The 26,397-nt window shown below is 42.3% G+C and overlaps 2 protein-coding genes and 1 long non-coding RNA gene across 6 annotated transcripts in view; 2 read left to right on the top strand and 1 right to left on the bottom strand.

The window, feature by feature from the left end:
• The window catches only part of LOC124343286 (zwei Ig domain protein zig-8-like), a 47,716-nt gene extending 28,943 nt beyond the window's left edge, over positions 1-18,773 (top strand). For all 4 annotated transcript variants that reach the window (XM_046796567.1, XM_046796568.1, XM_046796569.1 and 1 more), the window contains 6 exons: positions 11,545-11,840; positions 11,961-12,003; positions 12,149-12,309; positions 14,755-14,889; positions 16,336-16,549; positions 17,530-18,773. In XM_046796567.1, coding sequence (XP_046652523.1) covers positions 11,545-11,840; positions 11,961-12,003; positions 12,149-12,309; positions 14,755-14,889; positions 16,336-16,549; positions 17,530-17,675 — 995 coding nt within the window. In that variant the 3' untranslated portion in view covers positions 17,676-18,773. The remainder of the gene's footprint in view (positions 1-11,544; positions 11,841-11,960; positions 12,004-12,148; positions 12,310-14,754; positions 14,890-16,335; positions 16,550-17,529) is intronic.
• A 4,312-nt stretch (positions 18,774-23,085) lies between these two features.
• Positions 23,086-23,725, bottom strand: LOC124343378. Its single transcript, XR_006919179.1, has 4 exons — positions 23,573-23,725; positions 23,433-23,488; positions 23,270-23,354; positions 23,086-23,181 (listed from the first exon to the last, which is right to left on the bottom strand). It is a non-coding gene; the product is annotated as an uncharacterized LOC124343378 (long non-coding RNA).
• A 194-nt stretch (positions 23,726-23,919) lies between these two features.
• Positions 23,920-26,389, top strand: LOC124343218. Its single transcript, XM_046796465.1, has 6 exons — positions 23,920-24,516; positions 24,587-24,772; positions 24,842-24,919; positions 24,984-25,182; positions 25,270-25,441; positions 25,512-26,389. Exons 1-6 carry the CDS (start codon positions 24,020-24,022, stop codon positions 26,015-26,017), a joined length of 1,638 nt encoding a protein of 545 aa, XP_046652421.1. The 5' UTR covers positions 23,920-24,019; the 3' UTR covers positions 26,018-26,389.
• The last annotated feature ends 8 nt before the right edge of the window (positions 26,390-26,397 follow it).

The raw sequence follows: 26,397 nt of genomic DNA, 5'->3' as shown, positions 1-26,397 counted from the left end.
TTTGTTGCTTTAGGTTTTTTTAAAAAAACTCGCCTTTGCTCTACGTCGAATAAGCCAGCATTTAATTGCTGTGTAGATACATTTCGCGTATTGTGATTGCTAATGAACTGTAATGAATGCCCTTTTCCACTCCCCGCTGCTGCTGCTGCTGGGCTGTCTACAAATTCTGGGCTCGCAGAGATTGATGACAAAGTCTACTATTTGGTTTCCAATATAATCTGGCGATAATGATGGAGTTTTCGGGAGCAGATATTTAGCGTGCAGCAATTTTCTTTGGCGGTTTGTTTTGACATTCACGGAATGGGCGGGTTGCCCCGGTTGCGCCATTCTAGGAAATTCGCCCACGAATGAACTTGTGTCATTTTCAAGTCTGAAATGTCATCAAGAAATTCAAGCGCAACGTCATTAGTCACGAAAGTGCTACGGGTCGCCAATAATGCACACACAAGTATATACGTATGTGCTGTATACGCTTTAGCTGCTGCTGCCTGCATGTAGACTGCTGCTCGTCCTCACCACAATCCAGTTGGGCTAGAGCAGGCAGAACTGCACATCTAATATACTCCGGCGGAGAGGCAGGGTGGGCGACATGACACGACATGACAGTGCGCTGAATTATCGATCAATGCGGCGGCGTCGTCGTTCCCCATACATTATTATGCTGAAATATACCGCGCTTTTTCTTTTTGTTTTTTTGGCTGGGGGATGTTTTATTATTAATTTGATGGCTGGAATGTTTTTATCTGAAGAACCAATCGTCTTTGCTGGCTGTATACACATTGGTGTGGCATTTTATAGGACCCCTCCGTCGTATGACTGGTTTTTTTGTTCTTTTCCTTTTTTGATTGCGTTAAAAGTCGTAGAATCGTTAACTGCGTGCATCATCAGCAATCCAGCTCCCGTGTGTTGTCATAGAAATCATGAGGTCGTCAGAGCGACATTATCATCGTGTGTGTGTGTTTAATGGACTTTTTCTCTTTGGTTTTTTGGCGACCGCAGCACGATCGGAATGGCTCTACATTTTTATTTGCTCGTATCATTAACTCACGAACCAACAGCAAATTTTCTCGACTTGATCTTTTTTGGCTGGCCCTTTTCTTTCTTTTTCGCTTTTATGATTTTCTTGTTTTGCCTTGTAATGACCAATGCGTCCTATAAAAATGGCGCCCTGGAATCAAGTCAAAAGCCCAGTCGACTGTGTTATTATTATTATTTTTTTGTTTCCCTCTCCACGCAATATTTTGATATCATAGACTAAACCATATATAGACTGCATGGGTCATTTGATGCTTGTGCAGATACATTATATCCAGCGGGAAGTAACTCTATACATGTATTACTCTGTGTGCCGTGTTTATAGTACGTACTACATTTATTGTTTCTTGATTGTACTGATTTAGTGGTGGTGGTGGGGGGGGGGGGGTGCTGCTGTTCTTATTTTCTTTTTCCTGTGCTAGATTCTTCGTCGAGGTTCGTGTGTAGACTGTGTAGGGGAATTAGATGACTCCTCTGAGAATTGGCGACCGTGTTAGTGTGGAGAGACACGAGAGGAAAAACACAGCCATCGTAGTACGTTCTCTCTCTTGGTTAGTTTTTCTTTTTAGCTTCTTCTTCTTCTACACTATACATGAGTCGGTACTACTCTTCGGTCATTCTCTTTGGTCACTCGATCGCTTTCTACCTTCTATATACGTGGGGGCACTCTTTTTATTTATTTGCTTTCCCCCCCTTTGGCCTCGACAAAGTGCACCGCAACTTTGATGTCACACGAGATCTTCTTATTTTTTGTGTTTTACTACATCCAGCCCCAAATTTTCTTTAGCTTATTTGGGTTTTTTTCGGTATATAGAGAGGGGTTGATTCTATTTCTTTGACTGGTTGGGGCGAGCTCATTCTTTGGGAGTCGCTGCCCCCAATGGACTCATCTGGGCGCGTGCCACGCACTTATTATTACATACAGGCGGCCCTTTTTTTCTCTCTCTCTCTCTTTCTTTGGGTTGACAAGTACATCAGCTATTAGTTTACTAGCCGAGTTTAGTGTGTAGTCGATAACTAAAGCGTGAATGGTCCTTCCCCACCGAAATAAAAGATGATGCAGTAGTAGTATTGAACGTTCCGCTTCTTGTTCGGATGTCTGGTGGAAAAGCAACAAACACGACAGGAAAAAAAAGATGTCATCATTTTGTTTGGTTGTGGAGTGGGTGGCCGTGTTTTACGCTGGACTGGCCATCTCATGTGTACAACCAGCATCCCCATGTTTTGACAAATGGATGGATGGCAGTGACCAAGCCTCTGCTGCTGCTGCTGCTGATGTCACATTTCTCCTTTTTGTCTCTTTGCCTCTTTATTAGCGTCTGATTTATATTTCTGTCGTGCCCTTTTACGGCCGCCGGCCCGGTTATGACTGCCGTGTCCGTCATCAGCATTCTTCGGAAAAGAGAATACGAAATAAAAGAAGGACTCTAGGAAAGAATAGACGGACCGGTTGACGCATAGAGAATGAACCAAGGCGAGTTATTAGTGAACCAGACAATGTCTGGCCTTGGGAGCGGAAGAAGCAAATGGAATACAGATGATGTTGTACCGTGTAAGAATTGAGTGAGGTTTGTGTATACTCCATATCGATGCTGCCCTCCTAGTCGATTCGGGTTGCCATGTTGTATAGTTACCACCACCACCACCACCACCCGTGCACCGGTGAATAACTTTAGATAACACTTTTATCAAATGTCAAGGTGTCGGAACTGAGCTAGATGTATGGCCAGGGGGACCTTAAGATATTTATAGAGCCCACGCCCCGTTGGTTTGGTATAGTCGATGAACGCAGCACCAGCTGGCCTCGCCCGTTGCCCAATTTCGCAGCAATAAAAAGAGCCTCGTCGTATAACCGGTCGCACACAACATTCCTCTGCATTGCTTTTTTCTTATGCAACTTTGACTGTGAATCAAGTCGCGACGAGAATCCACCCGACCGTTGGACGACCGTTGGACTTTAAGTCATTTATTTTCTTATATGGTCCGCTTGTCTCGACGTGAGTCTAGTCGGCGAATAAATGGATTGACTGCTGCGCCCATTATACACCCCGCACTGCAGGCCAATAGCTTCAATCAGGGTCTTGTAAAATCCAGGGGAATTTCGATTTTGTTTCTAATCTGTTTTGTGTCTCTGAGTGACGGGTATTACCTCGACTATGTTTGCTAATAATACCCTTAGATGGTTTGGGAGAGGGGGGGGGGGGGTTTAGAGAGCCTCTGTGTTTTGACTGGGAAGCGTATTTCTAAGCAGCTTTTCCCTACGCATTACGGCCCTTATGCGCTGTCCACTAATGTGACATGTTACGTACATTTTACAACGATCCACATCCAGTCTGAGGTATATTGTAATTTCGACGACCAGCTTGACACGCTATCCCTTGTTTGTGAGTGGGTGGACTGGCTGGCTCCTGTCCGGCACCAATCTAAAAACAAAAAAAAAGGAGGGGGATCTATTCCGGTGACTGTAATTCCTAGCAGCGCGCTCACATTCAAATATTCCCGGGTTTTTTCTTTTTCTTTTTCTCTTCCTCCCTTTTTTCTCCCTGGGTTTACATGGGGGCAGTATCCCCTCAACGACCGGCTAGCGTGTTGCATGACATCAGATGGTAACAAGCCAGGAGGGGGGACTAGGTAGAAGTATATTGGATGTTTGGCGTACATCCACGGGCACGAATAATCAAGCGGATCGAATAAAAATAAATGGATCTTGAGGGGTGAATATGTGGGCGGTTGAGTTCCACACACTCTCCACGCCCTGACCCCCCGAGTGCTATTTATACTATGAGGTGTAGTGTAGTGTACACATACAGTAAATGTGGCACAGAAAATTCCGAATGCCCCCACAGCTATATAGCGCCACTACCCTGCGATTAGGACTGCGTCAAGGTATATATACTGCATCAAGTATGTAGCTTTATACAGTATAAATATATTTATTGCGTCGGCGACCGCAACGGAACCCCCTCCCCACGCCCTATCAATTGATTGAAGAGGGCGGGAGCATCGCGCCACAGTCGCGGGTGTTTTCCACCAACCACACACACAGGGCCACACTAAACCTTGGCCTTTTTTTTCTTCTCGACAGACAGATAACTATGTTTGAGGATCAGAACAAAAGAAAAAAACAAACAAGTCCGTGTCAATAAATAATCCTTGCGTGTCGCTTGCGGACATTATCAAAATTAATTTTCTATTTCTTGTTTTTTTTTTTTTTTTTTTCTCAGCGTCTGGTTTCTCATTTTTATTTGTTTGATTTATTCATGGACGGGTTGGCCTTGGATCTGATATGCGCCTATCATCAAATTACGCTAAAATTTCGCGAATGTCCCTCAATGGTTTTATTGTTTTATTTCTACGGCAGTTTGGGATGTTGGCTGCCGAACATTGCAGGATGTGCTGTTAACAATTTATAGGCTAACTGGATTAAGATTGACGTTACTTTGGTTAGATATACTCTTGGTACAACTGCTGACGGTGATGAGACGTTACTCTGGCTGCGCACTCGCCGCCGTTTTGTGGTTCTTATTCCGACGAATCTTGATCTACCGGAGTGCATAGAGGATGCGTTTCCTAATACCGTAATCCTCCTACTCAGCACCACTTTCTTGTACAGCTCTTTTTGTTGTTGTTGTTGTTGTCGTCGTTGAATGCTGTTGACTTGCGAAACGCTGTCCGCTAGCTCTTCATTTGTAATGTCCTGGCTCGCCTTTCTCTCTCATTTCGATTCTTATTCGTGCGGGCTGTCTAAACGTCCCCACAGTCTCCGCCTCGTGACGGTCGACCCGGTCACGTCGCCCCAGCTCTTACTCTCTCTCTCTCTCTCCTGATAATGAATAGTATATGCAGTCTAGTATATCTAGTATATATACGCAGAGGAGTCTAGTCTCGCCCGCTGAAATTTACGGCGGAAGTGTGCAACCAGGCGGATGCGCATCTATTTGTTTCTTCCTCCCTTTTTTCTGAGCTTCGTTGCGTTGCTTGTGCGTAATGATATCACCACTACGAGGAATACAGAATACGTGCTATAGGACGATCTCTCTGCTGGTATATACCGTTGGCTCCCCTTTTTTATTTTGGTCTCTGCCTCAGTGAAATCTGTAGAGCAAAGAAGGTAATACGCTTCATTAACTTGAACTTTTGAGTTTTCTCTCGAGGGGAAATCTCGCCAAATTGAACACAGTTGGCGGAGACGTTGTTCTGTAGAGAACAATAATCCTCGAATAAATTGCCCCCCTTTCGATCGCTGGTTGGTCCGAATCGCCTCTTATTACGCCCAGGAAAAAAGTTGTTTTTTTTTTTTTTTTTTTTTTTTTTTTTTTTTTTTCCGTCGAAATTTTGTCATTCAATTAACTTTTAACATTTTGTCAATGTCTTTGATTATCCCACGGCGGGACGTTTGATCTGCGTTGGAACTTAATTTTGACTGGCGGGCTGCAAAAATCCAATGGTCCTCGTGAATAGATTTGATGAATATGCACGACTAATAAATGTGTAGATATACACGATGGCTCCTGGTAATTTGCTTAGATGCCGAGCAAACGACAGCGAAAAATAAAAATTAAAAAAAACGGGGGGTTATATATCGTTCTTCCCCCCCAAAAAAACAAAGCAACGGCGAAAAGAACAGATAATCATAATAATGGTATTATGTGAAGACGATGAGAGGAGAAGAAATAAAAAAGTCCCCCGTTGAGTGGGTGGGTTGAAAGGGGGGGGGGGGGGGGGGGTTAGACTATATATGTACCGTGACGCGTCGTTCATCATCTTAGGGGGGGGGGGCCTTTAGAAGAGCCTGTTGTGTAGACTTTGGAGAGACGATTGATGTTGCGTGAGTCGTTGGACGAATAATAAGGTCGAGCTGCTGCTGCTGCTCTCCCCATTTGACGCCCTCCTCTGATGACGGTGGACTCTCTTTCTCCCGCTCTCTGTTATTTAAGAATTCTCGGGAGAGAGAGAGTGAGAGAGAGGCAAGGAAAACAGAAAGAAGATTATTGGACAAAGCCGTGCGGCTTTTAAATGACGTCCCATCCGGCACTCTCTCTCTCTCTTCTATGCAGGACTTCCTTTCTCTCCCCTCTCCTACTTTTTGTTGCCTGGATGCTGTAATCACGGTACCAAATCAAGTTGATGGTCGTGGAAAGGCGCAATCAGGTTTTCACTCGTCGAAAAAAAAAAAAGAAAGAAAGAAAAGAAAGAAAATGGCCCGGGCTCATCAGCTGGAGCACCGGCGCCATCCATTCTCGTGAAAGTGTTGGAGTGACCTGAGGCACGCGACCAACACTTTTCCCGTAGTTTTTACTCTTTTTTTATTTTCTTGGACACGATTTCATCGATTTCTTTTCAAGAAAAAACAAGATTGGCTCTCCCCACGTGCGTCAAGGAGGAGCTATCTTGAGACGAGAAAAACACACACACACATTGTGTGTGTCTCTCTCTCTATCGCCAATTTTTCAGCCGAATTAAAAAAATAATTTGTAAAAAGAAAAATCAAAGGAAATGTCAAACTTCTCGAGCTTTAGACTCTTTTTTTCTTCTTTCTGTCGACATGGCTGAGTTCTCCAGGGTGGCGCCAGGCCACAGATATCGAAGGCAGATATATATATAAATTCGTCGAATGCATCGTGAAAGGGAAGCGACAGATATCCCCTCTTTCAGTCCATCCATGCAATCATCTAATCATCCAGCCCACGTTATACCCCAAGAGAGAGAGAGGCTGCACGATGATGGAACGGTTTGGGTGATGATGACGGCTGTCGTGATTCTCTCCCGCGATTATACTCACGAAACACGCTCGTCAAAAAAGGACGCAAAGGGAGGCAAATAGAGCGAGAGGAAAATGACGACGACCAACAAGACGACCAAATTTATCTAATTCAGGCCAATCGATATAGTATATAAGAGATGCCAGATAACTCTCAATGGATGCAGCAGTCAGAGTCAGTCTGGGGGTGGTATAATATTAGGACATGGTAATGTATTAGCCGCATCACAAATGGACTTAAAAGTGCCCAATATAAAAGAGAAAAGCCCTGGCTTTGAATCACTATCACAGCAGGACTCTGGTGCAATGGAACAGAAGCGATTGAGGGCCGAATTTGAGCGGTTAGACAAGAGGGGAGGGAGGGAGAAATGACGAAGGGTTAGCCTCTGGGATGTTTAACCATCCGTGTAATAAACAAGGCCCTCGAAGAAAGCGATGGGCGAATCGATTCTCCCATTCGATCGAGGTCGATCAGAATATCACGAGACGATAACTTTCTGCCCGCACACAAAGTTGAGACTTTCACGAGCTTGTTTGTCTGGAAAAGTGGGATGTTAGTGGCTAGCGAGAGCTTGAGTATAGAGGATCCAACTTTGTTTCTGATTTCGGGCTGCGCCTTGGCAAAATGGAAACGAATAACAGCCCACACGGGAAATACGACCGTCGTAATCAAGTGCGACTTTTTTGCAGAAAATGAGACCTAGAAACCCACATAATCGCCAGTATTATGACGCTGTGGTGTTAATCGAAGAGAAAAAGTGGGGCAACTGCCAACGAAGGCCAACAAGGTCGAAAGATCTCCTAGTGAAACCGAGATATGTGTATATAGTATCCCATAGATATCTATGCGTTTGGAATTAGGAACAGCAGTGTGTGTTATTTGATTCGCCGAAGTCTCCCCTCCCCAGGGTTTTCCTTCTTCTTTTGAACCCAAATGCTGATGCGCGTCTTCCGTCTTTGATATACACTGCAAGCAGCTACGTGCCAACTATTTTGGAGGGCTTACTTGTTACTAGTCCCGCTCACAAGTCACTCGGTCCATTATATATTATTTGAACGCATGTTCTTTTTTTTCGAAACATAACCAGCAAGGGACACAAGTGTACGTATCCCATCCCACATAGTAACCGATTTATATTTCTGTGGACGGTGAAAATTCCGCGAACAGGGAAACGTAGTTTTTTTTAAAAAAAGCAAAAATTGGTTGGAGAATATATTCATGGGGAAAAGCCATTCGTCACTTTAGGCCGGCATGTATTTGAGTGGTTCTTTTCTGCCGCCCTTTTTGTATATAGTATTGCCTCTCCTATCCACTTTAGCTCCCCCCATTTTTTGTTTTCTCTATTACATAATGCACCGATTGATATATGTTTGGCCTTAAAAAATACGACCTGAATGGGCCAAAACAAGATCTCGTTTGGTACTGAGCATTTGCAATCGCTGAAATGTGCACAGAACCACTTTTGACGGCATGAAACATTTCATGAGTCTAGCCGTCTTTTGTCTTTTGCCTATAGCTCTGTTGTTGTATTATGGCTGAGGACGCGTGTTTCAGAATGAAATTTCTGGCTGCGTATGGAATTGACACCGCCAGCGTTTTAGCGAATGCTCGGCGTGAGAGAGAGAGAGAGAGAGAGAGAGAAACAATAACAAAAGTCTGGGAGAAAGAAGATATGAATACGAAATTGCCAAAAGACGGGCAGCGCAGTAAAAGAGAAAAGAAGGCCGTCTCCTTTTCTTTTATTTTTCATCTATAGGAAAAGCCAACAGAAGGAGAGAAAAAGCAAAAATAGAGCGAGAAAGTGTGTGGCAGCGATCATTTCGGTGCCGGGGTATTATTACTATCAGCGGGGTGGACTGAATAATTCAGGACGTCTGGAGCCAAGTCAGCGCTGACTGGATCATTTTTTTCGTGTTATTGAAATGCGCGGTCGACACCCTTCCTTTTCCAAAAGTATATTCCCTTACACTAGTCGTAAAAAGCTCAGCAACAGTAGCCTATATCTCTTTATCTGTGCCAAAGGTTTTCCCTTCAATCAAATCTCTCTCTCACTATATAGAGTATCATCTATGCTATTTTTCTCCGGCTAGATTGCTTTATGTTATCTAGTACCGTCTACCGAATAGAGAGTATGTCCTATGAACTTCCGCCTCTCTTCCGGCCTCTGGGGTTGGGTGTCGTTTAGGCTCCACGCTGGAAATGGTTATGCTCGTGACTAGCTCTGAATACCAAATTCAAACCCGCAGTGGCTACTATGCAGTCACGGAAACTGGTTGACCTGTGCATCTTTTATTTCCGGGTCTATCGTTTTCCAATCAGCTACTCGCCAGTGTTGTAACACATCTCTTTCCGTTCGTTTGATATGTTACAGCAGCAATCTCAATCGGGGGCGCGCGTTTCATTAATTCCTGGATATGTGTACTAGAGTCTCTCACTTTCATATCTCCTCTCTTCCTTTGTTCTCCTCTTTGATTGGGAATTCGACGCTCGCGATGAGAATAGAAAGAGATTGGTGGGGGGGGGGGGGGGAGGAGAAGCGGCTTGCGACGACAAAAATCAAGGTGAAATGAAGCGCAAGATGACGTCGGCTCTCTCTCTTTCGGCCGTCCATAACTGGGATCTATGTAGGCTTTGCCCAGGAAACAAAAAGGGAGAATGCAATATAGGAGGACCTCCCCAACCATTCTTTTTCTTCAAATCTTTTGATCTCTCAGACAGAGAGGGGCCTTCTGTTGATTTCCTTGTTCGCCGACTAAGAACCGACTGTTGGCAGCAGTGCACGCAAGTAAAGCCTCTTGCAACAGCATCGGATTGACCAAGTTTTGTTTCTAAAAACAGCCAGACCTTTATAAACCCCCCCACCACTGTACCTCCTCCTCCTCTCTCTTCCCGGGCGAACGATATTGATCTACTTCAGATTTTATTTTGTGGATTGTACACATACGCCCCACTCCCTTTTGTTGATCTATACAAACCGCAAAACACTGTCTGTTTGTTATTTCGCCGGTACAGTGTCCAGCCAAATGAGATCTACTTTGTACGTATAGACCTACATTACGCAGCAATGTGGTTAAAGGTCCTTAACCCTTCGTGACTCGATCCCAATTCTCAATTATTTAGTGTCACGCATCGGTGATTCAAACTTGAGCAACTGTTATATATCTAAGTATATATGGCCGAAGAACTCTTAATCGAATTTTCCTTGGAATTTTCTCTCCGAGTTGGAATGTAGCCTTTTGATCTGACGGTTGTAGCGGGCGGCAGCACAATCTGCGCAGAAAAGAAAAAGGATGAATGGAATGAAAGGAAGAATGTGACGGAATTCCTGTTGGAAAACAAAAATGAGATCATGATGCACCGCCGTCTTTTGATGCCTACTGAAATATTTGCGCAGTCTCGAGCTCGTCTCTGTCTGCCTTGACACGACGTGCCACACACTTTGTGTTTTCTTCGTCCAGGATATGTGTTCAGGGCGGATGAAGTGGAGAAACACTTGACAGCAGACTCTCTCCTTTCTAGATAGGCTGGATCGTCGGAAGGAAGGAAAACGAGCGAAGCCAAATAGTGTCTATGTATGGATAGCAAGGTTTGGCGTTTCTATACTGTGTGTAGAAACCAGCAGAAAAAAATTAATAGAGATCGTAAAATAAAAGAGGACGCCATAATGAAACAAACCCCAAAAAGGATAGTGACGTCGTTGCGCCGACTTGGTTAATAGCGGCCCAAAAAAAGATAGACGGACGGTCTGGACACTGGCGAAATATCATCCAATAATCCTATTGGCGATGTAGTAATGACAGCGAGCCGATGCCCGGCTTTCCTTTTTCTCTCTCGGCGGCACTAATTCGTTAATTCGTCGACGATATCAGAGAAGAGCTGGTCGAATCTATACAAGAGGCCAAATAACGTGGAGGGGGAGAAAGTGCTGCTGTCCTATCTGTCCCGAGACAGCGCGCCAGCGACAGATGGCACGTCGGACGGATGCGCTGAGACACACACAAGTTGTTTGTTTGACTGACTCTTTTGTAGGAAGAGCTTCTCTGCAGAGTCTTGATTACTTTGTTTATTCCGCCGTTTTCGCTATTATTATTATTATTATTATTATTATTATTTACACTGCTGCGTTGCTTGTAACCTGGTGGCATTTCTATTTGCGACGAGTCAACATAATAACAAGGGCGGTCTATTTCTCTGCTAGGAGGGGGGAAGGGGAAAAATAAAAAGTGAAACAGCGCCAACCGCATTTCACTGGGATTCGCAGAATCCGCATTCTTTGATCTTTGCTCGGAGGAGGTTCTCAAAAGGGTTGCCTCGATTTGTTTGCCCACGGTGATTCGCTCCGGCAACCGAACGAGATGAAAGTGTAGACAGCAGCGTATGGACGGCTAGACACACTCAAAATCCATGGATATACGTATGGCATCTAGAAAGCAGTACACCCAGTGAAAATCACTATTTCTCCGACTGCCGGTGAAGAAATAAAAAGATGTGCGGGAGATGAAGAGATATGACTTTGTATTATTTGCACCAGCAGTTTGCTTGAATCTATTTCTCTGTGTGAATCCGAACCCGGGTCGAAATTGAATGCTTGGCTCGCAACAATTCCTTGATCCTAATATGCACAGAGTGAAAGGGCCAGAATTGTTTCTATTATTGCGTCTATTGTATAAAACAAAAAATAAAAATCTCGTTTCTTTTTTTTTTTCTTTTTTTTTGTATCGGCGATCTTTTTTTTTTCACGATACAGATAGCAGCTGGCGAGATGATAAGCAACGACAGCTGCGGGATCATGGCCGCGAGAAGGAACAGCAGCAGCATGACGAGGAGTACGGAGACGATTCGTCTTCGGCGGCAGCAGCCGAACAGCAACGGATCCAGGCCCAAGAGATGGCCGCCTATCACAAGCGGTTGGCATCGCTGTCCTTGCCCGAAGCCCAGCGACTCACGCAGATCGACCTCAAGCATAGCGACAGCCATGTGACGGCCCAAGTTGGACATCCGGCTTACTTGAAATGCGCCGTCAGCAATCAGGGCGATCAGCTGGTGAGTCGAATAATCCCCCATTCCCTATTTACAACCAATTGAACTATAAACAGACCTGAACTTAAGCTGTCGTTCAATTTCAGCTGAACATGTGACGTATGTTTTTGATTAATTCGGCAGGTTTCCTGGGCTAGAAGACGAGATTGGCACATTCTAACTTCGGGTAGGATCTCTCTCCCGTTGGTTTTTATTTTCCTTTAAATTTTCTGATTTAATTCACCTAAAAAAAAAGAAGAAATAATCCAAGTAAAATGACGGGTGGCGATTGTTGGCTGGGTTTTCGTTTGTCCTTTTGTGCTCTCTCTCAGGTCGGCATGTGTTCACGGCAGACGAGCGCTTTCAGATTCTGAAGCCGGTCGAAGATCACGAACAATCGCTGCGTCCGACTCTGCACCAGCCCAATCTAACCGAGTGGATTCTGCAGATTCAATTCGTCCAGCAACGAGACGGCGGCTTCTACATTTGCCAAGTATTTCTTGCTTTCCTCTTTTTCTCTTCTTCGTCTAGCTCTCTGGCTCTCCAAAGAGGAGACTGCTATTTGCAATTAAACCCAAAAGCATTCCCCCCTTTGCACTGCATTGCAGTTTGCCCTTTTTTTTCTCTCTTTCTAAAGTTCCTTTGCTCTTTTGGCCAAACTATAGTCTCTATACCGTACACACATATATATATACGCTCCATCTGCTTTTCTTATTTCAGAGCCAGCGTATAGATAGAGATATATCAATCCTGTTTTTGGTTGGTGGTGTTGTTTTGTTTTCCTTCATCTCTTATTCCCTCCTTCCTTTCAGTCAGATGAGAGGGAAAACAAACGGAAACCTTGGTGAACCAACGTGAAATGAGAATAAGTTGAGCCACTAGCCCGGGAATTTTTTTGTTTTTGTTTTTTTGTTTTTTTTGCTCCTTTTTTCACGAGCGGGTTATATGGTTTCTAAGAAGAGAGAAGAGGAGCCGTACCGTGGGGTTAGTATAGTATAGTGGAGGGGGGACGCTTGTCGGAATGGATCGCTCAGTGGATTTTGCGTTTTTGGTTCACTTGCCTCCCTTTGGCTCCGCCATTATGTATTGTCGAGTACGAAGGTTATTTTATTTTGTTTTTGGTGGGCCCCGTTTTCTTTACGATCGAAACGTCCCGCCCTCGAAACCATTTTCACTCTTTACTACAATGTCGTATGAATAAGAGACAATGCTGCCATGGTTAAAACGGGACGGGAGTGAAAAACTGGAAAAAGAAAGAAAGAAAAAGAAAAGAGAAGAGGACATAACTTTGGGCCCCCCCCCCTCGCTTTCCCAGTCTATATCTTATTGCAAATAAGATTTTCACATCGAATTTATAACGGCTGGAGAGACTCTTCTCTCTTTCCTCTCTTCCGTCGCTGTTTCCGTTTCATTTCCCGCCGCCCAGAACTCGTCTAGATCCTCGAAGGAACAAAATTGTGATGTATAAATTCAGTGAATCTCCTAACAGTAGAGAAGTATAGGAGAACTGTGCTCTATCCTGAAGGGTCCGACCATCTCTTTATATTTTTTCTTCTTCTTCTCCTTTTGGATCCATCGTCTTTCCATCTTCTCGTTTTTCTTTTCTATCCTACTGTCCATCGTCACTGCCGATGTTCGTATACGGCCGGGATAAGGCTGCCGGCCAGCCCCAAAAAAGAAAGACGTTGGAGTCTAGATATGGACAAACGTACAAATCATCCGTCCAGTCGCACAAAAAGGAGCTGGAGGGCAAGGACGGTCAAGGATAGCCATCGAAATAGCCTCGCCTATCGGCCTACCACCACCACTAGCGAGGCCTAAAGATGTGTCTCAAAAGAATCACCCCCCGAAACATCATATTTTTTAAAAAGGAGAGAAAATTTCATTTCTGTTTCGCTGTGCTCCCATCAATAGAATATAGTCTCTCTCTCTATATTTATATTGCGGATAGATAGCAAGTATTGATCAAACCAGATAGACGATGCACGGTCGAGTGAAGACGAAGACAATAGGAGACGAACGGAACCACCAGATGCTATATACAACAGAAGAACCCTACAAAATATATTGTGTATTTGCCAACAGTTTGATGACCTTAATATTGAGCTTTGAGTTTTCCTATATAGCAGCCCGAAAAAGCCGCCCGTCCTGCTCAGGGTCTGTCGTAGCAGCCGCAGCAAAAGTCAATAAATCAGTCAATACGTTGGGTCTGAAGTGCATCTTGGCATGCGACGAGCGTTGAAAGGTTAAGGAGCCCAAAGACGTGCAGAGAACGATACGACTTGACTCGTGTGTGTCTGGTGGTGGCGTAGTAGACGGTTACAACAAGAAAAAACCTCGGCAACAAGAAAAGATATGTCGCAGAGTCTTTTCTAGCAAAGAGCATCAAGATTGTGACACGAGAGACAAATCCTCCTTCCGGCCGCCGGCCAAACCAGGGTCTTTTCAATCATTTATTTTAGCTTGTTTCTTTCTGCTTTCTTTTTTTCTTCCAGGCTTTTGCCCATTCCGCATATTACGCTTAAACTTCTTGTACTTCTGATGAACATGAAAAGAAATTCTGAACGGCACTACACACGGGCCGTTGATCTTGTCAGCCTACTCCCGATATGACGTGATTCATCCGTGTCTCTGATCCCTTCAGGGTTCTTCGTCCGACATTTTGCCGATGATGGACCAAAGAGATCACTGGTCATCGTTTGAATGAATATCAATCGAGATGAAACTGATTGGTCACGATTCTGACGCACTATGTGACTCCAGAAACCCCTCAAGACTTAAGATTCTCGATATTTTCTAGATGTACAGGCGCACCACCCACCTTATTGTTGCTACTATCTTCTTTTGATATTATTTTTGGATATTTCTAGCAGCTGATGTTGCTAGAACGACAAGTAACAACTTTGTCTTTTTTTGTGTGTGTGTCTGATTTTTGCAGGTGCCGACAGACTTGGGTCTGGTATCACATCAAGTCCAACTGGAAGTGCTCGTTCCGGACGTGTTCATCCTGGGGCCAAAAGATCTCATCGTCGACCGCGGAACGACCCTCAGTCTTGTCTGCATCGTCGAAAATGTAAGAACATTATTTTTCATTTTTCTTTTTTTTTTTTGACGTTGTAATTTTTAAAGAAAATGAAAAAAGAACGGGCTCAAAAGATAATAACTAGACGTCTGGAGAGCCGAGTTCGTAGGCTCCCAATTCTGTTAGTGATTGAACAAGGAGAGAGCGGCGGCGGAGGAGGAGGCGGCCGCATATATCCGCCTTAATGAGACATCACTTGTCTATGATGGTCGTCTCTCCTGATAGAACCTCAGTTCGTTTCATCCTCGAGGCTCTGCTCATATATATCTGCAGCCTCTTTTGAAGGATGCCTGCCTGACTCATCCCCCTTGTTATATATTAACGCAAATCTATATGGCCTTACTCTTCTCCCCCTCTCTCTTGTTTGCGCAAATCGATGAAAGTGCAGAGCGCCTCTGCCTACTCCATTTTTCTTTCTTCCTTTTTTTTTGGCCAACGGGGAGATAAGAAAATGTTGGATGATGAAAATGATCGTATAATATTGAGGACATTACATAGTGGGTGCCAGCTCGGTGCAGTTCTGCCTTTAATGACTATTTTCATTCGCACTCGCTAGCTACTCTATTCAACTTGGATTCTCTCTGTCCATAGCCCACAGCTGGTAACACCTTATATTCCTCGGTGCCGGTTATTACTTTTTAGACGAAAACTTGCCACTCTGTGAACGGACTTCTCTCTCTCTTTGCCCAGCACTTTTCTCTCTCTCTCTCTCTCGTTAAACGACGTGGGCGTGTGTGTGCCATTCGTCGTATTATAGATTAGGTTTGGATTTGACATCAGGTTTTCAGGACCACTCAATGGCACATCCACTTGGGTCATGATGCGACTGCTGATGTGCAGAGAAACTCGTGTTTTTTCTCTCTCTTAATCTCGAGTGGATATTAGAAGTCATTACCGACATATCACTTGCATGGCTGTCTCATAATTTGCGATGAATAAGTCGTGTTTCCCGGAAAGGAAACCTTGAATAAGCACGGGGTAGAAAACCAACCGTCGTCTTCTCCGTGACTTGTTATAATTCTCAGCTCCTTTATTTGCGGCTTTGACGCCAGCGTTTTCAAGTTGGACGTCACGTCAGCTTCTTATCCCACCACCGCCAACGTGACGTCCATTGAATAAGAAAAGGTCAAATAGAAGAAAAGTGAGAAAAAACTTGACAGATGGCAACTTTTCTTAGCTATTTCTTTTTCCGACTGCCCAGTTGTGTGTGTTTAGTTTGGCTTCTCGGAAGGGAGAATGGGGCATTTTGACGCATTCGCCAAGTTGGGTGGACAAATCTGATTGTCGTCGACTTTCCCCCTCCCCCCTTTTTTTTTTCTATATTTGTCCGATATTCACGCACGCAAACACTGCTGGCCAAAATCGTATTTGTTTGCTGCTATACACAGCAGAGTCCGAGATGGTCCATTATGTAATTATACTCCTTGACTTGCACAGAGTCCGATTCCGCCGGATTACGTCTTTTGGTTCCATAACGACATGCTGTTGAACTACCAACCGAAACGTGCCGGAGTCAAAGTCGAAACGGACAAGGGGAGCCGGACGCACAGTAAGCTGGAGATCAAGGACGCCAACGAGTCGGATACGGGCAACTACACCTGTAGCACGTCCAGCGGCAAGCCCTACTCCATCTACGTCCAAGTTTTGGCCGGTATTGTACCAACTAAAAGTTCATTTCTTTTTTATTAGGCTACTAAGACTCTATAGACGGTAATTCTGGTAATTCTATCTGCCGAATAATGCTATGCGCTATCTATGTAGAGCTATGTGTATAAGCTCTTTATGCGGCCATTCAACCGAGTGAAGCGTTACACAAATGAGCAACAAACGGAATACAAGAAGCAGTAATAAGCAGCAGTATAGGGAAATTGAAGGAAGGTGAATTAGCCGCAGCGGCAGGGACCTCAAAATGGGATTATATTCAAGGGCATTTCGTAGGTTTCTCCGAGAGCTTAAATTTTACTTGTCATCTGCAATATAATAGGACTTTAGACGGCGGGGGGGAATTGAAGACGTAAAATCAGAGAACCATTACTATACATTAAAAAAAAAAATGTTAAGTCCTTTGTAGTCGTTGTTCGTTTGGATTTCGCGGAATCGATAAGAAACCCAAGAGTGAGTCCAGGATATGAAGAAAGAATCGGATGTATAGTATGTGAAGAATGCTGAATGATAAAATTGAAATTGAACATGCATCTGTCATTCCATTCCAGCCGCTGCTTTCCCTGGAGAGGGTTGAGGTACCAGTCGGAAATCCAGACGGGGGATGTGCTGGGAAGCCCGTCTTTCCATTATTTCCAAGTTTTCGGGATCACTGTGTGTTGCCCAGCGCATGCGGTATACTTCTCCCCACCCAAGTTTTATCTGGCATAAATAGGTCTACATAGAAATCCGGTTTTATTACCCTTCATATCTCGAGGGGCAAGGCGGGAGAAGAAAGTTTGTTTCTAAACTCAAATCAAAATGTTTTTAGTAGGCCACCAGACATTAATAACGTTTCTTCGCTCTCTCTGCCTCTGCGGCAGCTGCAGTGACGTTAAACTAATAAGTAACGTTGATCAATGCAATTTCGAGATGGCTGTAGAGAATGCACTACAGTAAGGAACTTTCCGGTCTGTGTGTAATTGACAGGTGACCAAGCGGCTGCCATGTCACGGAAGAACAGCGCCCAAGGACACATATTTCTCCCTGGATGTGGAACTGGCAGCCAACTGACTTTGGCTCACCTATTGGCCGCATTACATCTCTGTCTGGCGCTAATTCACGTCGGCAGATAATTCGATAATTAACGAGCGACGTCCGCAAAGAAGGAGAAGCGAAAATAAAAGGAAAAACAGCTTTTCTGTCTGCATCAATGAAACTATATAAAATTAGAAAATACCTGCACTTGGCAAAAATGGACCATCTAATAGAAGAAGAAATGATGAGCATCATAAAAGAATCATTCAGCATTGACCATCGCCATCCAGTTGAAATTGAATTATCTAGTCGAAAGAAAGGGCTGTTGGGTTGATGAACGAATTCCACCTCCTATATTGACTCATCGTCAAACGAAGAAAATGATGAACTACCACGATAACAATTCCCAGCGTGATTTAAACTTTCCTTCTCCCCCCCTTTTTTTTTCTTTTGTGTCGTCTGTGTGACTTATCCGCTGGCATCATCCAATTACAGCTCCGTTTCTCTTCGTCGCAACCAATGAACGTGCTCACTGGTCGAGCTCCAAGAGTCGTCATTCCCCTGTTATATTACTCTATACATATTTGCAATTCTTTCCAGGTCGAAAACAAATAATGAAAACGGAATTCACGCTATCATACATTTCTCACCGTGTGCGTGCATGTGAGAGTATACAATGAGTGTGTGCCTCTTGTGCGTGTACAACAACAACAACAAAAAAACAAACAAAAAACCCTAAAAAAAAAATAACGACGTGTAAAACTAGCCTACATCGTACAATTAAAATCTCAGCTCATGTGTTTTTCTCTCTCACTCCCCAAGTTTGTTCGATTTCCCCAATCGGTTGATGACGTTTGACAACAATTCGGGCCGCACTTTTTCTTTTTCATCCGAGTCGAAAAAATCTTTAGTATATAATATCCCCCCCCCCTTCCCACCGAATCGATACCTTGCAACAGTGCATCATTCGTATTTACATACTTAATATATATATGTATGCATACCACATGTATTTACTGTGTTGAGTATATACTATAACTGAATGTGTTTTTTTGCTTTTTCTTTATGTTTTTTTTTCCACTCAATCCTAAGAAAAGTTTTCAAACCACAACAACAGCAAAAGAAGAAAAAACATCAATCGGTTTCTTTTTGAAGAATGTCGAGAGCGGCGAATACATGAACATTTTTCTATTGTATACAGTATTTCTTTTAACGGAAGTTACTTTGATTTTGTAGCTGCGATTTAACTAAATGTTTTGTTGGAAAGAGAGAGAGAGCTAACTTAATAGGTTTTTCCACCCCCTATAAGAAGAAGGAATGGATGGAAGATTGGGAGGAGCAAATAGATGGTGAGCCGATTTCCTGCTGGGTTAGGCACGGACGAACTGCGACGTCAAGAGAATAAAGTGAAGGTAATCCCGGGCTATATGTATAGATCAGGTTGGCATATATCCTTCCACCTCTCAATTCCGACTAGCGCTCTGGCTGTCAAAGTCAATGTGTCTCTATATACTGTATACTCCCCCACTTTTTCTTACTTAATGTGTATACTGTTTGTAGAAAATGATCTTTGTTGTCGAGAGAAAAGGAGATTCACGGCCTGTAGATAAGTCCTGACGCAATCACGGAGCAGCTTCTCTCTCTCTCTAGCCTACACAGTGGCTTTGAGAGTAGTATTGAAACCTCGGTTGAAGGAGCTCAAATGGTAATATCTACGCACCGCTCTCAATCCGAGCCTTGCGATAGCTCTCACTCGATTGATCCACCACCACAAGTCAGCTCACAAACACGAAATTCTGGAGTAGCAACATCGTTTGAGTTACCATGGCGCTTTCCTCCATTCTTGACTCAAAAATTGAGGTAATTTTCTTTTATTTATTTGAATACCTTCCTTTTCCTTCCTGTAGATTGTTTGTTACATCTCTGAAGTTTTTTTTTTCCTCCCTGTTGCTTGCATTGTTATTCTCTGCACCAGAATACGTAAAGGGTGTGCAGGTTTTTTTAACAAGAAACACAATATGCAATTTCTGGCAAGTCTGCCGTGAAAATCCCGCAGCACGCTTCCTAATTATATCTGCCATATGGGAAAGAAGGAAACGTGGAAGTGGTTTTTGAATGTCTGGCGAATCGTTCCAATTTGACGCAGAAAGGAACCTTGAAAAAGTAGCTCGGAAAAAAGAGAAATTACCTTTGAGAAAAGTCGAGAAAAAAAGATGGGTTTCTCACTCAGGCAAGCGCTCCTAGTTGACATGGAAACGTTCAATAAGATCGAGTTTCTCTGCCCCATCAAACAACACGAAACCCAAGGTTGTGGCGTTCGCCACAACAAAGTCAACATACGGACCCGACGTCTCAACTCTGCTGGATGTCTGTGAAATATTTCATGCCTTTGCGAATCCTCACAACTATTCGGTTAAACATGGAGAAGCTCTTGAGGCTCTTCTTCCTTACCGCCTTTATTTGTGTGCGAGCGCGTAGCACGTGTACCCAATCTGACGGCTTTTTCCTCCTGTATTTTCCTACTTTTTTTCCCCTCCCCCAACTGTCAAAACTACGGTTGTATATGTACATACAATGAAGTGGGAGAGACAAGAAATATCAGATTGATCGAATCAAGTATCGATCCGCTAGCAAAATCTTGTCGTCGATTTTCCCTTCTGTGTTGGCTTCTATTTACTCGCATTGTGATTTGCTTTCATTTTCTTTTTTCCTTTGTCGCCTATTCTGACTGAACCCTATAGGCACTTTTCTTTTTCTCCGTTTCGTTTATTTTCCATACAGTATACTTTTTTTTTAAAAGGAGGAAAGAAAAAGTAACTCGGTGGCAAACTGCTGGTGGATCCCTGAGCATCTGCCGACACGGGGTCGATAATCTAACTATCGTATCGTTCAAACTATTCTTGATATTAAAAGAATAATGAGCAACACGTTTGAAAAGATGAGTTGGTGCAATTCTAATCGTTGCCATGGATTCGGTCAGATTCACAGGTTGCACAAGTAGCATTGCTGGATAACAGGCATTATATACGAAGCCGACCAACTAGCAGCGATTTGGTAACTTATCATGGTTGAATGCATTTCCAATTTTATGTGTCCTTGTGTTTGTTGATGTCAATAGTCGTACACCGAATGATTCGAACGATTTTTTTTCTTCTGGTTAATATTCGTTCTAGCAACTGGCTCCCAGCAACAGTCATATCTCCCGCAACCAGAGTCTCCAATCGCTTTCATTTGGAGCTATACAAAAGATCGCAGAATGAATCAAACCGAAAAGGGTCAGGAGGATCCAGACAAGAGCAAGTCGCAATCTTTCCAGCAAGTTATTCCGAGTTCGAGTACTGTTCCCTGGTTTCCTTTTCTCGACCTGAAACACATTGCACCGTAATGAGCAGAGTCAATACCGACCGAAACGATGGAAAGCCGACTCATCTCCGACGGAATCATGACACAAGGCGCAAAGTTATTGAATTAAATATGTTTCATTAGCTCACAGCAAAGACTGAAAGTGAAAATGGAAAGCGGGAATGACCGATTGATCATTTGATTGCGCTAGCACTTTTGTCACTGCGGGTAATTACATTTTATTATTAGAAATCCATCGGCGGTCCTTGCCAAGTATGTAAAGTAAAGTTCATATACTTAGTCAGCTAAGGCTTTCCGATGAACAAGAATGCAGTCTAAAATTGGTGATCGTTCGTCTGAATATCTGTACAGCAGCTAACTCGTCCCTTGTCTTTGCCGTACTCAACCACGTCAGCGGAAACGGCAGCATTAACTCGATCAAGTCGGTCTATACAGCACGGAGACTGGTATATCAAAGTCATTTCATTTTCCTCTCAGAGGTTCTTCCTGCCAAACCGTTTCCTCCATTCCGGAAACGACTGGGAATAGCAGCAAAGGTCGGAAATTGATGAAGCTTCCGACTTTACGGACCTTCAAACTTGATTCCTGCTTCTCTTCTTGAAAGAGAAACGAAAGCGTTCACAAGTCACGGTAATGTAATTAACCTTGGCGGACAGGTCCAAACGGCATTCAACAAGACGGTCAGTTTGCTCCTGCGTGGATCTGATTCCTCGTTCGATAAAGAAACCGCTTTGTTGGAGAAATCGAGAGGAAGGTGCCATAACCATATGTTCGTGTCAATTTACAGCTTGGGTAATTATTTACACAGACAGTTGTTCGTTCTTTGGGCCAGGTAATAATTGCACACAGTAGTGCCAGCTAGTAGAGGTAGCAGTCACCAGTGTCAGTGACAGATGCAAACTATTTTTAAACTTAACTGACAATTTCCCTTATTGAATTGCGTCGAGATGATCCGAAAGTTATAAAGAGCAAAGTTTAAAGTGAAAAGAAATCTTGTCTAGAGTGCTTGCATTTTGAGACTGAGCAAGGTGATGGAAACGTTTAGCTATCAAATTGCAATGCAAAGCTCATTTGTCAATAAATCTTACCGATTGCATAGCCCCGTGTTGCCTAAACCAATTTTCAGAACATTCGAAAACTTTACAGCTGCTGCCAGGTGCTGTCCAACTTTTCCATTACGATACCTTAGTTGATAATTGAAAGTTTTTCTTATTTTCTTTCTCCGGGGCTCAGCAACTTTTACCATAAAAATGTAGAAAACTCTGAATGATTCTTGCTACTGTTGCCTCGCATATGTGACACGTTTTTATCTTCACGCACGGTAGAAACATTTCGATATCTATAAGATGAAACTTATTGGCAACGTATTTCAAAGTTTTTTTTTTCTGCTTCCATTATATCGAAACTTATTCCATTATATTCTTTAGCTCGTGTCGTGTACCAACTGTGAATGTACTAATAGTTTTTTGGTGTTTTTCTGCGAATGACTAAGATACCAAGTTCGGTGTTACGTACATCAAGTTGGTTTCTGGCTCTTCGCTAGTAAACGCTCAGTTTGTCGCCGCAGTTTTGCAACAATAGTTCTCAGAAGATGAAAGGTTGTTAGTGTATTTTCTTACTCCGGCATTCACTGAATATTTCGTCGTGCAATCACCATGATAAATCAACTGCCTTGTACTTCCCACTTGGATTTGAAATTTTCCCAAGACCAAATTGGGTCAGAACGGCACGTTAAGTGAAATGGTATTTACTTTATTAACATAATAAACTTAACCTAAGTTCAAATGTTATATTTAAAAGAAAAGAGGTAGTAATATGAGTTAGAACAAAGAATTTTAAAAACTTGCCTTCCTAAAATCGTTTAGTTCGGTGAGTTTCAGGAAGCGGGTTCAGGACTTATTACGCTTCAGAATAATTAACAATTTTGATTTAATACCATCAAAGCAGCCTTAGATCTTCACATTACACCTATTAATTGCTTCCTGTGATTTTTACTTTTTTGGCAATTTTGAGAACAGTTATTGGAGTAACAAACAGCTTACTCGTATGTCTGTAACAAAATAGGATTTATGTGGTGTATGCACATTGCAAACTTTTCAAATGAGAAAATAAAGTATTATGAATGAAGGTAATAATATTAAGAGAACAGATTGTATGCACTTGTATTCAAAAAATCTTTGTATCAATAGAAAAAGGTTCAGTATCATTACTTCTTTCCTGATTTCTTGATACCTCCACCTCCTGCAATGTAAGAAAAACATGTCTTGTCAGAAGTTTGATGCAACTGGTAGAGCTAGAAGTACAGTTAAGAAATGAAATTTCTGCTTACCCAATGGTCCCTTAGCGGCCTTAGCAGCCAATTCTTTCAATGCCTTCTCCTCTTCCCTCCGTTTCTGCAGGACAGCCTTATCATCCTGAAGAAATTATGAATGCTCAAGTTAGTAAAAATAAAAAAAAATACAAGCAAAATATAAAACTAATTTTCATTTTACATCATCAAGCTCTTTGTTGTCCTTCTTGGGGGCCTTTAAGGGTTTCTTTTTACCTCCTAGAAATGAATAAAAAAATATTAATTTACATACATGAAAACAAATTCCCAAGTTGCCCAGGTATTAAATAGAAACATTCGTACCTTCTCTTCCTGACATTGTATAGTTTTATTTGTTAATTGCGACACTGAAATGACAGCAACTCGAAAAATGTCGAATACGTATATAAGACTTGTGCCTTTGCTTGTCGAGTTCTTCCCTCGAGGCTGTGGCGTAACATTGCTGCCATATTAACTCATAATAAATGTTAAAAGTAAAATGGTAATGCTTTTTACAATTTATGTTTGTTACTAAATAGAAATATTTTAAAACAAATATTTTTATTTTAAAGTTGATCTAAACTAAATTTTCTTTATTAAAGAAAAAGAAAAAAGATTTGGGTACATCGCAGTTTGGCAACATGCTATACTAGAATTTTTGAAAAAAAAAAATCAGTCGTCCGTTTTAAGTTAACCGTTTTTACTTTATTAAGCAGTTTTAAAAAGTAATAAGTAAATAAGTAATAAGTAAAAGCTACAACGAGAAGAGAAATGCGTTTCATATACTTCTTTGCTTTTATTTTGTCGGCCTTTCATTTGTTTTGTTTGACTTTAGTGCACGGCAAAAGAAATGCTGAATATAGGTCAGACCAGTCAGACCATAAAGAAAATTTTAGATATTCTGCACTGAAAGATGAAAAACAATTACAAGAGGGTCAGCTTAATTACAATTTGGTGGTACGTGATTCACAAATGCCCCGGTATGGTTCGTGCTGGAAAAATGCCTTAAAAGAACTAGAAACGGGTTGCAAACACCTGACAGATGATTTGCAAAGGTGGCTGGCTCTCCAGTTTACAAATTGTTTTTTAGAAAAAGCTGGGCAAACCACATACCCATGTGACAACAATGACGATATTAGTGTATGCCTAAGCCAGATGAATAATAATGGCTTCACAGCATTTACAAACTTCTTCACTCATACCCAGAGTATGTGTTACTTTCTCCAGACACAAGTATGGCAAGAAGAAACAGAGAATACAGTTGCTAAGTAGGTTTACAATTTTTAAGGTTATAATTGATTTTAGTTGTATTTACTATGATTATCCTTTCTTTTATAGGTTGACAGACAATTCAATGAAAGTTGTTCAGACACTGGAGGACACTAATGAATTACAAGATGCAATTTTGGAAGCTCAACGAAAATCCCTTTCTCAACAAGAACGTCTTCTAGAAAGTAGCTCTCAACTGGGCATTGCTCTTGACATGTCTAAAGATAATGTTAAAGATATGCTTGAAGAATTCAGGTTGGCTTATGCACATTTTTTTCCTTTTCAATTGGTCCAAATCATAATGTTTTTATTTTCAATCAACAGGTCATCCACTAGTGAACAGAGAAATATGATATTTGAAGTCTTTGACAGACTTTCAAAACTCCAGAATCTTGTATTAGGGTACTGTGTTATTTAAAGAAAACTTTGTAGTAAAAAAATGTCTTTAAAACATATCTATTTTTAGAGAGGTGTCAGGATTTTATAGTCTAATATTCTATCCAACGGCTTTACTGACGGTTTATTTACTGACATCCACTTCTCGTACTGCTGCGGCTCGCTTCTGGCTGTTCGTCCTTTTCGGTTGTAGTTTGGCGTTGGAACGATGTATTGTCCATTGGACCGTTACTGATGAAAACGGATATTTGCCAGCCGATGAAGCCTCCGTAAGTCTTAGATGTCCATAAGAGAAAAAAAAAAAGACAAAAAAAAAATCATATTGGCTATTATTTTTATTCCCATTACTTTTATAGAAAGAAATGTATTGGAGAATATGGCTCGTCCGCAAGGCTGCCATGACATTTTGCGTTCTATTGCTGTCCTACTTCGCTTACAGCTTTCAGGACTATAACCTTATAAACAACAATCTGTTAATGCAAATTCAGCGGCAAAACATGGAGCTCAAAGGTTTTTTTGAAAGCATCGGTGAGCTGTGTTTCATTTTTCATCTATTATTGGAATTTTTTGCTGAAGCTAATAAACATGATCGATGCAGGTGGAGTTGGGAATGCAAAAACGATGTCGTCTGATGAGATAGACTTCGAAAAGAAGAAATTATTGCTCGATTTTGAAGACAGCTCTGATAGCGAATTCTCTTACGATTCCGAGGCAAGCGATGGTACTTACATTCCATCGGAGGATGACGATGCATTCATTACAGCCAAATCACGGGCGTCCAGTGTGGTTCCCAGTCCAGACATCCTGCACGTTTCTTTTGATGAAATTAAAAAGGAGATCAAGCCCGAACGGTCTGCATCACGTTCTAGCCAAAGCAGCCGTTGCAACACACCAGTCATTCAGTCTTCTTATAATCTTCGAAGTCGCTCAAGTCTTCGACCTCTTAACACATCTGCTGTGAGCAATGACATGAAAAATGAAAGTCCAGAGCTGTTTGGTCGAAAGGTGAAAGAGATGGAGCGCATCGCACGAAACAATGCTCGACAGATGATTAAGTCAGTAAAGAAAAATACTCCCTCCTATTTTTCCTCTGATGATGAGTAGCTGTTACTTTTATTTATATTTTTTCTTTATTCAAAATTCTAATTACTAATTAACTTACATCTGTACCTTAACATCAAAGTTGAAACAAGCTTAAGCTCATTTTTCGCTCACGTTTCCCACTTTGTTCTCGTGTAACTGATTAGCGGGGAGAGTGTGACCGCGTTCTCTTAATGGCGTGCTGATTTCAAATCTCTGCTTAACATATCCTTTAACTTTCAGCGCAAATTTCATTTCAAATTCAAATTTATCACCACATATTTCGATATATTTTTTATCGCCATCGAAGAAGTCGCTCATTCAATGATAATTTATATATTATTGTACATATTGGCTTACATTCCACTAAAAATAAATGAAATTGTTTTTTTTTAATTGCTTGA

This window comes from Daphnia pulicaria, chromosome 6 (genome assembly GCF_021234035.1).
Source record: "Daphnia pulicaria isolate SC F1-1A chromosome 6, SC_F0-13Bv2, whole genome shotgun sequence".
Classification (NCBI taxonomy): Eukaryota; Metazoa; Arthropoda; class Branchiopoda; order Diplostraca; family Daphniidae; genus Daphnia; species Daphnia pulicaria.
This window is presented reverse-complemented; position numbering and strand designations above follow the sequence as displayed.